Here is a 13,844-nt window from a genome sequence, read left to right on the forward strand (position 1 = left end):
CTGGGGAATTTCTCCAGGAAAAATCAGAACTTGCTGTTAAATCATATCTGATCTGCCAGGGTGAGCGAAACTGAGAGTGGGAAAGTGGAAAAACATCCAGGTCCTCTTGGTTTTGTTTTTGTGGTGCTGGCAGCAATTTCCAAATGTTCAAGTATAAGCAAACTCAGAAAAATTTGTATCTAAGTGGATTTCTTGTAAGTGTACAGCTGAAAAATGACATGGTTTGAGAGGTGAAAGAAATGAATGAAGGTGAAAATAATGAAGTATTTAAGCTCTGTTTTTCTGTGTTTTCATGTTTTTATAAAGCAGGTTCCCACCAAACTGTCCATCCCACCTTCAGACACCCAGCCCAGCCTGGAGCTGCTGATCACTCCCAAATCTGCCAGAAAATTCATGTTCCTACCAGGCTGCTTCACCTAATCTGGTAATAAGTAGTAAAAAATAGCAGCAGCTGGGTGACAATTCAGTATTGTCTGCACTCCAGACAATGTCACATTGTTTGTGACAACACTGCTGAGAAAAGATGGCTCTCTGCATTCTTCCTGATGGCAGATTATACCTGCTCTAATAGAAAAATCGAGTTTTGCTTATCTCACTCCAAAATGAGCTCTCCATAATGGAGGAAAATAAGGATTAATTCATCCCAAGTCTTGTCTTTTATGACTAAGCCCCTATTTGTCATGACTAACAAATTTGCTATTCAGGGTAAAAGCTTGAAACATAAGAGAAATAAAAGGGATAATTGGTAATCCAGGGGAATAAATCCCTTTATGTAATAATGACTTATCACATGCTGCACATTGCTAATTCTTCCCCATGGAATTGCTTTTAAGAAGGGTGTGAGAGTCTTTGTTGCCTCAGGTAATGACTGGAAGAAAGAGAGATTTTCATCAAAGTGCTGCAGGATTGTCCAGCTGAGGGTAATGGAATAAAACTTGTGGAAAACAGGACCAGGAGTTGCTGGAGCCTGGGCCATGTCTACAAATTGAAAAAAAAAAAACCCAGAATCTGCATCCAGAAAACATCATGGACGTTTGGATTCTTCTTGAAGCAGGAGATTCCTGTAGGAAGAAACTGATGGAGGAGGAGGAGCCTTCCTGTGGTGTTTCAGATTGTTTCAAATCATGTGAATGCAGGGAAATAAATGAGGCAGGAGGGAGAGTTGCAGGTGATTTTAGCAGGTAAGGAAGGAGCATTTTTAGGGAAGGAGGACGAGGACGGCACCCCTGGAGAGGAGGAGCAGGCTCCAGACGCTGCTGATTCACCATCGTGACAAAACTTCTTGTAAATTGAGCAAGGTCAAAGCGTCGCCCAGGGGCATCATTGCTGCTGCTTTTCCTCGCAGGAACGAGGCATGGAGTGATATTCCAGGCAAAAAAAAAAAAAAAAAAAAATCCTTTAACCTGGTTAAAGATCCAGTTGTGTCAAAGGGAGAAAGGTGCCAAGGGAGATGCTTTTCCTCGCAGGAATGAGACACGGAGTGATATTCCAGGAAGAAATATCCTTTAACATGGTTAAAGATCCAGTTGTGTCAAAGGGAGAAAGGTGCCAAGGGCAGATTTGAGAGGGGCTAATCCAGAGGGTCACGACGAAGGTGATTTGAAAACTAGAGCAGCTTCCCTATGGAGACAGGCTGGGGATGCTGCGGGAGCTTGTGCAGAGAGCCCATAGCGGGCTTCCAGCACCTGGAAAAAGCTGGAGATAGACTTGGGGAAATTTAGTTTAGATAGAAGGAACAAATGCTTCCCTGTGCGGGTGGGGAGGCCCTGGGAAGCTGCGGCTGCCCCTGGATCCCTGGAAATGTTCCAGGCTGGACAAAACGTGGGACGGGCGGCACCGGAGGATGTTTGAGGGTCCCTCCCAGCGCATCCCTGGCCGGTGCTGCGGGGGGAGGCACCGGAGGATGCTCGGGGTCCCTCCCAGCGCATCCCTGGCCGGTGCTGCGGGGGGAGGCACCGGAGGATGTTTGAGGGTCCCTCCCAGCGCATCCCTGGCCGGTGCTGCGGGGTGAGGCACCGGAGGATGCTGAGGGTCCCTCCCAGCGCATCTCCCGCTGGTGCTGCGGGGGGAGGCACCGGAGGATGCTCGGGGTCCCTCCCAGCGCATCTCTCTCTGATGCTGCGGGGGGAGGCACCGGAGGATGCTCGGGGTCCCTCCCAGCGCATCCCTGGCCGGTGCTGCGGGGGGAGGCCCCGCGCAGCCGCGCCCGATCGGGGCCGGTCCGGGGCTGGTCCGCCCGGTGCGGGGCGTGTCGCCGGGCTGTGAGCGGCTGCTCGGGCCCCGCGCCCCGCCCGCCCGCGGCCCCGGCCCCGCCGCCGCTCCCGCACCTGCCGCGCTCGCCCCGGGCCCGCCGCCGCCATGGCGGACCCCGCCGAGTGCAGCATCAAGGTGATGTGCCGCTTCCGGCCCCTCAACGAGGCCGAGATCCTGCGGGGCGACAAATTCATCCCCAAATTCAAGGGCGACGAGACCGTGGTCATCGGGGTGAGTCTGCGGCATCCTGCGCCCGCGCGGGTGGGGCGAGCATCCTTCCTCTCCGGGCGAGCATCCCTCCCGTGGGGCGAGCATCCCTCCCGTGGGGCGAGCATCCCTCCTGTGGGGCGAGCATCCCTCCCCGCTGTCCCCCCCATGTCTCCCCTCTGTCCCCCCCATCCCTCCCCTCTGTCCCCCCCATCCCTCCCCTCTGTCCCCCCCCATCTCTCCCCGTTGTCCCCCTCATCCCTCCCCGCTGTTCCCCCTATGTCTCCCCGCTGTCCCCCCCATCCCTCCCCGCTGTCCCCCCCATCTCTCCCCGCTGTCCCCCCCATCCCTCCCCGCTGTCCCCCCATCTCTCCCCGCTGTCCCCCCCCCATCCCCTCCATTGTTCCCGCAGCCCCGGAGCGGGATGGAGGCGGCGGCGCTGCCCAAATTCCCCCCTCCCGGGCTGCCCCCACCCCACCGGGAGAGGGGCCCGGGGGTCGCCGGGGGTATCGGGGGTCTGGGGGGGCCCGGGGGGCGCGGGGGAGCCGCGGGCTCGGGCGCTGATGTCATGCCGGGGACTGGGCATGCTCGGCTGGGGCGGCCGCCCGCGCCTCCGCCGCGCCCCTGCGGCAGCGCCGGCACGGAGTTATCCCGGGATATCCGCATCCCGGGATCGCCATCCCCGGATCCGCATCCCGGGATCGCCATCCCCGGATCCGCATCCCGGGATCACCATTCCCGGAGCCGCATCCCGGGATCACCATTCCCGGATCCGCATCCCGGGATCGCCATCCCCGGGAGCCGCATCCCGGGATCTCCATCCCCGGGAGCCGCATCCCGGGATCGCCATCCCCGGATCCGCATCCCGGGATCTCCATCCCCGGGAGCCGCATCCCGGGATCTCCATCCCCGGATCCGCATCCCGGGATCTCCATCCCCGGATCCGCATCCCGAGATCTCCATCCCCAGATCCCCATTCCCGGATCTCCATCCCGGATCCCCATCCGGAATCTCCATCCAGCGATCCGAATCCCCGAATCCCCATCCCCAGGTCCTTATCTCCAGATCCGAATCCCCAAATCCTCATCCGCAGGTCCCCATGCCCAGTCCCTACTCCCGGATCCTCATCCCCTAGGTCCTCATCCCCGTATCCCCATTCCCAGATCCCCATCCCGGATCTCCATCCCCACATCTCCCTCCCAGAGCCCCATTCCCGGATTCCCATCCCCACATCCACATCCCGGGTCCCCATCCCCGATCCCCCATCCCTGGATCCCCATTTCTGGATCTCCATCCCCTCATCTCCATCCCCGCATCCCCAGTCCCAGATCCCCATTCCCCGATCCCCATTCCGAATCCCCATCCCCAGATCTCCATCCCTGGATTCCCATTCCCCCTTGCCCCCATCCCCCAGATCCCCATCCCCAAATCCCCATTCCCAAATCCCCATCCCCAAATCCCCATCCCCAAATCCCCATTCCCAAATCCCCATTCCCAAATCCCCATCCCCAAATCCCCATCCCCAAATCCCCATTCCCAAATCCCCATCCCCAGATCCCCATTCCCAAATCCCCATTCCCGTCCCCATCCCGCAGCCCCGCAGATCGGCCCCACGCTGAGCAGCGCTGCGGGATGTGACCCAACTTTGGGATTTATTATTTTTAAAAGGAACGAAACGAACCCAAACCCTGCAAATCTCCCTCGCTGCCCACTGGGGCTCGGCTGCTCCAGGGTTTTTATGGGAACAAAGGGTCGGGATGCGGCTCCTTCCCCCCCAAAATCTTCCCGGTCCCTCCCCGGAGCGCTCGGAACCCCCCGGTGCCGCTTTGGGCGCAGTTCAGGGGCTGATTTTTGGTTTAGTGTCCAGCCAGGCTGGTTGTAATTCTTTATTTCACTGTACCGTGACATCTATTTCATATTCTGGTCAGCAATAACATATTCTGTGCTGCGTGGTGCTGAAGAGACTCTAAAATTTATTATCAGCACAACTCCTCGCTATTTTAACTATTTGTTAAAATTCTCACCAAAACCTCGAGCTCAGCAGAAACTTTGCCGGTGAAAGTTGCAGAATTAACTGCGAGGAAAAAAAAAAAGAATGGGTGAATTATGAGCACAAACAGCTTGTTGTCATTATTATTTTAAATGTGTCCTGACAAATTAACTGTTCTTTCTGTGAAGGTTAAAGCTGTAGCACCCCCAGCAGCCTGTTAACAATAGAATAATCAAATTGGTTGATTTAATCAATCTTGGTCAGCAGCGGAGGGTTGGATTTGGCCAGCAAATATCGGGAGGGAAAATGTGCCACTGGATGTTTAAGAAACAAATGTCAGCAAGTTCCCCTCCCCTCTGAATAAATAAACCCCCAGACATATTAAAAGCAGATTAAAATGCATCTCCTGTAAATCCTTTACTGTGCTGTGTTGTGAAGAGAATTGGGGTTTAGAATTCTCTTTTCCCCCTCATAATGTGGCTTTGTCTATAAAGTCTCTGTTGTCTGGGAAAACAGGAACTGTGATGCTTTGGAAAAGGATTTTGTGTCTTGCAGGCAGGAGATAATTCCTTTGTTGAGGGTAAAAAAAAGGAAAAAATAACAGCAACTGGTAATTTCCTACCATGGAAGTTAAAAAAAAAAATAGAAACAAGGAAAGTGCATGTATTTGTTTATATAGTTATTTATTTTACATGGATATTCAGGTTGGGGGGTTATTTCCAATTCTTTGTCCTCTATTTTCAGCCCTGAGCTCTGGTGTAACTCGATCCCCAGTGGATCCCACTGCAGCAGGACTGGGAAGTGCTGCTGGGCTTTTATTATTTTTATTAATTATTTTTATTATTTTTATTATTTTATTCCTTTGGAGTGGCTGCTTTGCTCCAACAAATAATGCCTGGCAGGGGCAAGGAAGCCTGATCTGTGGAAAAGCAGCAGCAGAGCAGAATTCCTTCTAGGAAAAGCAGAATTTCAGTCTTCAAAAGCAAAATAAACCAGGACCAACCACTTTCTAATTTTTTGTTTTGTTTTACTATAGCATTTGAAAACCCTGCAATGCAGCTTTTATTTTTTATCCCTGCTTTGGAAAGAATTCTGTTAAAATTTTAAAAACCAAACTAATTCCCCTCAAAGAAATGGAAGAAAAAAAAAACAAACTGATTTCAGGGGAACATTAATTTTTTTGGTTTTTTTTTTTGCCTAGTAAGTCTGAATAAATTTATTTCTTCCCAATAAACACAGGGAGAAGGTTTTCTTCCTGAATTTCCCACTGTCATCTCCTGTTACACTTCCCTGGGGCCTTGGGCAAAAAAAAAAAAAAAAAAAAAAAAATTACAGATCCTGACTTGGTGTTTGTGGGAAGGAGCAGCAAGGAGGGAAAGTTTAACACTTAGGCTGAGTTTGCTTAGGCTGGGCTGGGCAGTGCCCTGATGGATTCTTGGGATTTGATCCTGGTTTTGTGTTTATTTTCTGTCCATCCCCAGTGGTGAAAACCTTTAATCTTGAATTTCCCTTTTCTTAAACAGTGCAAAACCCCCAAATTCTCTCATTCTGCCAACAAGTTTAAAACTCAGGAATCTCTGAGCTGAGTTTCTCCTGTGAGCAGGGGATAAATCCAGGGAATTTCTGTGCTTGGCTGCCCAGGCTGCAGCTCCATCCCTCTGCAGCCTCAAGGTGACTCTGATGGATGTTGTGGCTCCCACAGCTGAAAATGGTTTATTCTGGGAGCCCTGGGGTGTGTCCTGTTCCTCCAGGTGCTTTTATCCCACCTGGGGAGGAAGGGCAGAGAGCCCAGCAGGGCTGGATGCACTAATTTATTTATCTGAAATGCTGTTTGTTGCATTTAAGTGATACAGCTATTTATTTCTTATTTAAAATGCTGTTTGTTGTATTGAAGCTGTACAGCAATTTATTTATTTGAAATGCTGTTTGTTGCATTTAAATGATACAGTTATTTATTTCTTATTTAAAATGCTTTTTCTTGAATTTAAATGATACAGCTACTTATTTCTTATTTAAAATGCTATTTATTGTATTAAAACAATACAGCAACTTATTCATTTATTATTTAAAATGCTGTTTATTGTATCTGACTGATACAGAAATTTCTCTATTTTTTTAAAATGCTGCTTATTGTGTTTAAATGGTACAGCAATTTATTAATTATTTCCAATGCTGTTTGCTATATTTGAACGATACAGCAATTTATTTATTATTTGAAATGCTGGGTTTTGTATTTAAATGATACAGAAATTTATTTATTAATTATTTAAAATGCTGTTTACCATATTTAAACGATACAGCAATTTATTTATTAATTATTTCAAGTGCTGCTTGCTATATTTAAATGGCACAGCAATTTCTTTATTATTTAAAATGCTGTTTATTGTATTAAAACAATACAGCAATTTATTTATTTATTATTTCAAATGCTGTTTATTGTGTTTAAATGACACAGTTATTTATTTCTTATTTAAAATGCTGATTTTTGCATTTAAATGATGCAGCATTTCACAGGTTGTGGGTGGCAGAGCTCAACCCACAGGTGTCACCTGAAGCCAGTTCTGGTTCCATTATTTACTTTTAATTGCAGAGCATTTTAAAACATGACAATCAACACTTTTCCTATTTCCTATAGCTCATCAAACTACTAACATTGCATATTCAAGTTACTATTTTTTAATCACAAAAACTTATTATGTTTCAGTTTAAGCTAGAAGTTGTTTTTAAGTTTTTTTTCCCAGTGGAAAATTTTGAGATCTATTTTTCTCCTTGCAACATCAGCACTTTTGTTTGCCTGTGAAAAATCTTTTTTGCTTGGTAAAAACATTTTTTTTTGTTTTTGCTCTGAGCCATAAAAACCCTTTTCAACTCACACACTAACACACTTTTGGCCTTCTTAGTTATTCAGCAAAACTGGCTCAGTAATTCTTTTTTTTTTTTTCTCTATCAAAGCTTGCTGTGGTTTTTATTCCTTCTTCAACTTTTATATATATATATATTTTTTTTTTGTTATACACACATATTTGTGATATTTCTAATATTTCCAACGTGTTAGGAAGCAGAACATCCCACAGGCAGCTTGGGAAGCTGCTGCTGTTCCCAGGAAGGGATAAAAGGCTCTTCACTGTGCTGGCAGGGATTTGTAAAGCCCAGCTTTGTAAAGCCCAGCTTAGCAGGAGCTGCTGAGCTCTGCTCACTCCAGGGAGGTTCTGTGGCCTCACCCATGAAAAATTGCCCATAAATTACTGATGTGCCTCAGGGCAGCAAAACCATCAGCTGATCCCTCCTGGGGCTCCCTGCACTGGCACATTCCAGGGCAGGAATTCCAGGGCAGGGCTGCAGAAAATAAAAATTCCTGCCTGAGCAGGGCTGAGGTTCTGTTTTATTTATTTTTCTCTTTTTTTTTTTTTTTTTTTTTTTTTTTTTTTAAATTTTTAATTTTTTTATTTTTTTTTTAATTTCTTGTGGGAAGATTCTCACTTATTTTCACCCCTGAAATATTTGGATCTGCTTTATCTTTTGTTCCATATATACCAGTGAAGTCAGCAGAGTTTGTGCTGGTGAAGAGCACGTCCTAAAATCCTGCACAGAGATCTCTGAGTGCTGCTAAACACTTGTCACTCTGTGGCTAAAACACCTTAAAAATTCCATAAATCCTTGGGATAATAGACAAATGACTAGTTAAAACCATTTTTCCTTTTCCCTTTCCTTTTCCCTTTCCTTTTCCCTTTCCTTTCCCCTTTCCTTTTCCCTTTCCTTTTCCCTTTCCTTTTCCCTTTCCTTTTCCCTTTCCTTTTCCCTTTCCTTTTCCCTTTCCTTTTCCCTTTCCTTTTCCCTTTCCTTTTCCCTTTCCTTTTCCCTTTCCTTTTCCCTTTCCTTTTCCCTTTCCTTTTCCCTTTCCTTTTCCCTTTCCTTTTCCCTTTCCTTTTCCCTTTCCTTTTCCCTTTCCTTTTCCCTTTCCTTTTCCCTTTCCTTTTCCCTTTCCTTTTCCCTTTCCTTTTCCCTTTCCTTTTCCCTTTCCTTTTCCCCTTTCCCTTTCCCTTTCCTTTTCCCTTTCCTTTTCCCTTTCCTTTTCCCTTTCCTTTCCTCATATTAATTTTCAGCAGTTTATGTGGAAGATTTCAATCAGGGTCTTAGGAGGGGTTTATTTCTGTTTTTGCAGTTTGCTGCTGAAGAAGGGAACTGTTCTGGAGCTGATTGTCAAGAAATAAATTTATTTCTTGTCACAGGGAGATTCCCATGAATCTTCTTTTTTTCCCCTTCAAAACTTCAAACACAGGTGATGGATTTCAACAAGCTAAATTGTCACACCAGAGGAAAATTGAGTTTTAAGCAACTCTGTGTTGGCTTTTCCCCCTCTGGATGCCTTTTTTAGGGACCAGAATGTTTAAACATTTTTTGAATATCATTTCTGGGTAGTCCCAGTCCTTTTCCTTCCCCTGGAATTCACCAGTCAGCCACTGGGGCTTGGATTTGTTTTGGCAAGTGTTTGTTGAGCTTGGTGCAGTGAGATTTGGGGATATTTGGGGTTATTTGAGGTTATTTGGGGTTATTTGGGGTTATTTCTGTGCTCCACTGGAGAGGATTTTTCCCCAGGGCAAACCTCCCCCTGTGTGCTCAGGGTTTCAAACTGTTCCAGCAGAACAAAAGCTGTTAAAAAAAATAAATAAAATTAAGGATGATTCCACTTTAATATTGATTTGTTTTCATCTGTAGGAGTTTCTCTGAGGAAACAGGTTTGGGAGGAAAGATGATTCAATTTTGTTTTTTTCTTGATGGTTTTAACACCCCTGGTATTATCCTGGTTGTCATGAAAATGACTCACTTGGGGGATTTGTTTCCTTCCAAAATTCCTTGTTCTGTGCTGTTTAAGGTGTCTCCAGCTGCTGCTGAATATTCCTAAAACCCCCCCATGATCTTATTTCCATGGCTTGGCACTGTCTGAAGCATTTCTGATTAAATTCTGCCTGCTTCAGTTAAATTCAAAAAATTTTTTTTTTGGAATCTGGTGATTTTTTTCCTCCAAAGATCCCTCCTAGGCAGTTTGTGGTTTGTTGTATTTTTCTTAACATCTACAGGGATATTTTTGTGACAGTTTTTGCTGGGTTCTTTGAGCTTGTCATGTTTTATCTCAAAGTCACCAAATACTCTTTATTTTCCCCTTTTTGCTTGGTTTGGTGCTGTTGCAACCTTTTAAAAGCCAGGAGGCAAAAAAGTGATTTTTATTTGCTCAGGAAGGGTTTGGCACTTTGGATTTTGGAAATGTTTGTTTTGCCAGCTCCTCTGGAAGGCACAGTTGGGATAATGGTGCTTGTGAACTGGGAAAAATCTCTTAATTCAAATTTATTGGGTTTTGGAGTGTGAAAACATTGCATACTTAAATAATCCTGGCAAAACAAAGAAAACACAGCAACAAAAAATTATCCAGAATGGGATCCTTGAGAGCCTTGAAATTGTGGAGTCACAGGTGTGGGATTAATGATGGATTCCTGGGTTTGTTCATCCATTTCCAGATATTTATATATATTCAATATATTCTATATTTTTGGATTTTGGCTCTTTATGGGAAATGCTTGTGATTTCCATCAAATTCCCATTAAAATATCACTAATTGGTCACAGCACAGCTTCAGAAAATGTCAATTTTCCAGCTGTGAGCAGAGTCTCATTGACACCAAAAACGTGGGATTTTTTTTTTCCCTCCCATGAGAAATGAGCACCCAGAAACAAAAAACTTCAATATTTAATAGCAGTGATTTGTTTTTTCAGTTCCTCTCTCTCTCTCTCTGCTGAGAGAATTTCTTTTCCATTCCCTGGTTATGATGATGGTGTAAAAATCTCTCCTGACCCCAACTTTGAAAAACTGGGCTGGTTCTGAAGCTGCTCTTCCAGCAGGAGGATTGATACCAAAACCACATTTTGTTAAATCTTAAATGACCCCAAGGACCTCAACACCTTTTTTTTACAGCACAAAACATTCCCAAATGTTGCTATGGCAGCATTTTCCAGTCAGCAAAACAGGTTTTGGCAGCTCCTGAGCTGAAAAATCTCCAGTTCTGAGGGGTGAAAGTTGAATTTCAAAATCACACTGATTGTCCTGGCTGCTGAATTATTCCCCCTCTGAGCAGGAGGCATTCCCTGGGTTGGGGTAACTGGGTTAGGGATTATTTTTAGCCAGGCTGATTCCAAAAGTTGAATTTTTCTGCAGCTGGAATCTCTGGATTTTTGTTCATGTATCCTCTCCTTGTCTTTCTTTTCTACTTCTCTCTTTTCCCCCCAATCTCTTTTTATTTCACATTTCTATCCTCACTTCTTTTCTATTATTTCCCCCCTCTCTCCTCTTTTTTATTTACGTTTTGCATGTTTTTGTCCTCTCAGGACCTCTCCCCATGCTTTATTTTGTATTTTTTTCCCATTTTCTGGGTCACCCATAAATACCCAGACAGCTGCTGTCACTTGGCTCGATTATTTCTCACTTCATGGCATTTTTCACAATTCAGCTTCAAAGCAAAACAGTTCAGGGCTGCAAACAAATCTTAAAAGCAGAATTCATCTCACTACACAGGAGCACGTGGAGAAAACATTTTCCCGGAGGAAAAAAAAAAACAAATTTTGTGTTGGTGATGGAGGATTTATTTTCTTTGTGGGCAGCTCAGGTTTGGGTTTTTTGGGTTTTTTTTCCTTAAAATGGAGCCAGATGCTGAGGAGGGCTGGAGGGTGAAGTCCTGCAGAATGGCTTGGGGCTCATCAGGGAGAGCAAGTGCTTCTGTGACTAATAATAATAATAATAATAATAATAATAAAAAAAATATACCAATATATTATTAATAATATTAACATTATTGCAATAATTATTAAAATAACTATAGCAATAAGAAAATAATAACTATAGCAATAACAATAATAATTAGAGCGATAACAATAACACTAATAATAATATCTATATATCTGTATCTATATATATTATTAATAACATTAGAATTATTGCAATAATTATTATAATAACTATAGCAGTAATAATAATAACTATAGAAATAACACAGTAATAGTAAGAATATATATCTACATCCATATATATTATTAATAATATTATTAATAATATTAATATTATTGCAAGAATTATTATCATAACTATAGCAATAAGAAAATAATAACTGTAGCAATAACAATAACACTATTACTAATTATATCTATATCTATATCTATCTATATCTATATATCTATATCTATTTATTATTAATAATTTGAACATTATTCCAATAATGATAACAATAGCAATAACGATAATTATAGCAATAACAATAATAATAATAACAGTCGCAATAACAATAACAGTAGCATTAATAATAATATTTCTATATATTAATGATATTGACAATATTGCAACAACGATAATAATAATAGCAGTAACAATAATAATAACTGTAGAAATAACAGTAATAATAATAACTATATATATCTATACCTATTATTAATGATATTAAAATTATTGCAATAGTGATTATAATAACTATAGCAATAACAATAACAGTAATAATATATATCTATATCTATATCATTAATAATATTAACATTATTGCAATAACGATAATTATAACAATAACAATAACTGTAACAACTATAATAATGATAATAATAATAATAATAATAATAATAATAATAATAATAATAATAATAATAATAATAATAATAAAAAATCACCCCCTTAATGATTCTTTTCACCCTGTTAATGATATTTTCACCCCCCTTACCCCCTGCTGGTCACCAGCCCCAGTGCCTTGGCTTTGTTTCTGCTGTGCAAAAATCAGAATATGAGGGTTGGTTTGCATAAGGACCAGCAGGTGCTGTGCTCACAGGGCTGTCAGTTTGTTATTTATTAATTTAGGGGCTGTTCCCCTCCTCTGCCCTGCCAGGAAACTGCAGCAGAGTTTTCACTCATGGCTGGAAATGTTGGGCAGGATCAACATCTGGAACTGGGAGGGAACAGACAAAAATCACTGCTGGACCTGGTCAGGAAATCAGTGCCAGAAAATTCAGCAGGATTTCTTGGGAATAATTTCATATTTGGGGATAATTCAGCAGAAATTGGGGCTGCTCTTCACTGCTGTGCTCCCTGCAAGCTCTAAAGCATTTCTTGCTGCAGGCGGGCAGCAGAGGGGTTATGAGCCAGAAAATCTATTTTTTTTGCTCATAAAAAGCCTCCAAAAAATGACCAAAGAAAGGCCAAGCAGCTCAGTGCAGAAAGGAAACTCTTTGTCCTGACAGAGTGCACTGGAGGGACAAATGTAATGATTTTTTTAAAGGGATTTTTGGTCTCTGTTTGTTTAATTACCTGATGTAATTTTATTAAAATAACTGCTGAGCATCACCAAACCAAGCACTGCAGTGATCATGGCCCTGCCCCCACAAATAAACACATTTTCCAAACAGCACTGGGATCTCTGATCACCAATCTCCTATTTAAACTTACCTGCTACATCTGGGAAAGAACCCTCACTTTTTAAAAATATATTTGGATTTTATAATTCTTGTGTCATTACCTTTTTTCCCAAATAAGGGAGGATTGGGTGGTTGGTGCCAAAAATGGTGAGATTGGTCATTTTAGGTAAAATTCACTGTTTCTTTGATTTTCTGCAGATAATGAGGGGTAGAGGAAATCAGGCAAGAACAGGGTTTTAGCAGATATTTTGATTTTGAGCAGGTATTTGGGGTGTGGCACGAAGTTTTAGCAGGTATTTGGGTGTGGCATGGTATTTGAGCATGTATTTTGATTTTGAGAAGGTATTTTGGGTGTGGCACAGGGTTTAAACAGATATTTTGGGTGTGGTATGGAGTTTTAGCAGGTATTTTGGGTATGGCACATAGTTTGAGCAGGTATTTTGGGTTTGAGCAGGTATTTTGGGTGTGGCATGAGATTTGAGTAGGTATTTTGGGTGTGGCAGGTGGTTTTAACAGGTATTTTGGGTGTGGCACAGTTTGAGCAGGTATTTTGGGTATGGCAAGGTTTTTAGGAGGTATTTTGGGTGTGGCACAGGGTTTTAGGAGGTATTTTCATTTTGAGCAGGTATTTTGGGTGTGGCACAGTATTTGAGCAGGTATTTTGGGTTTGAGCAGGTATTTTGGGTGTGGATTGGCTTTTAGGAGATATTTTGGTTGTGGCACAGGGTTTGAGCAGGTATTTACATTTTGAAGCAGGTATTTTGAGTATGGCATGGCTTTTAGGAGATATTTTGGGTGTGGCACAGGGTTTGAGCAGGTATTTTGGGTGTGGCATGGTATTTGAGCAGGTATTTTGGGTTTTAACAGGTATTTTGGGTGTGGCATGGTTTTCAGGAGGTATTTGGGGTGTGGCACAGGGTTTTTGGAGGTATTTTGGTTCTGAGCAGGTATTTTGT

General features: G+C 43.2%; 1 protein-coding gene across 1 annotated transcript in view; it reads left to right on the forward strand.

Annotated features, from left to right (window-relative positions):
• Positions 1–2,255: 2,255 nt before the first annotated feature.
• Positions 2,256–13,844, forward strand: part of KIF5C (kinesin family member 5C) — a 59,497-nt gene continuing 47,908 nt past the window's right edge. The window contains exon 1 of the mRNA XM_079310861.1: positions 2,256–2,484. Within this exon, the coding sequence (XP_079166987.1) occupies positions 2,359–2,484 (126 nt within the window). The 5' untranslated portion in view covers positions 2,256–2,358. The remainder of the gene's footprint in view (positions 2,485–13,844) is intronic.

Source organism: Erithacus rubecula, assembly GCF_903797595.1.
Source record: "Erithacus rubecula genome assembly, chromosome: 8".
NCBI lineage: Eukaryota > Metazoa > Chordata > Aves > Passeriformes > Muscicapidae > Erithacus > Erithacus rubecula.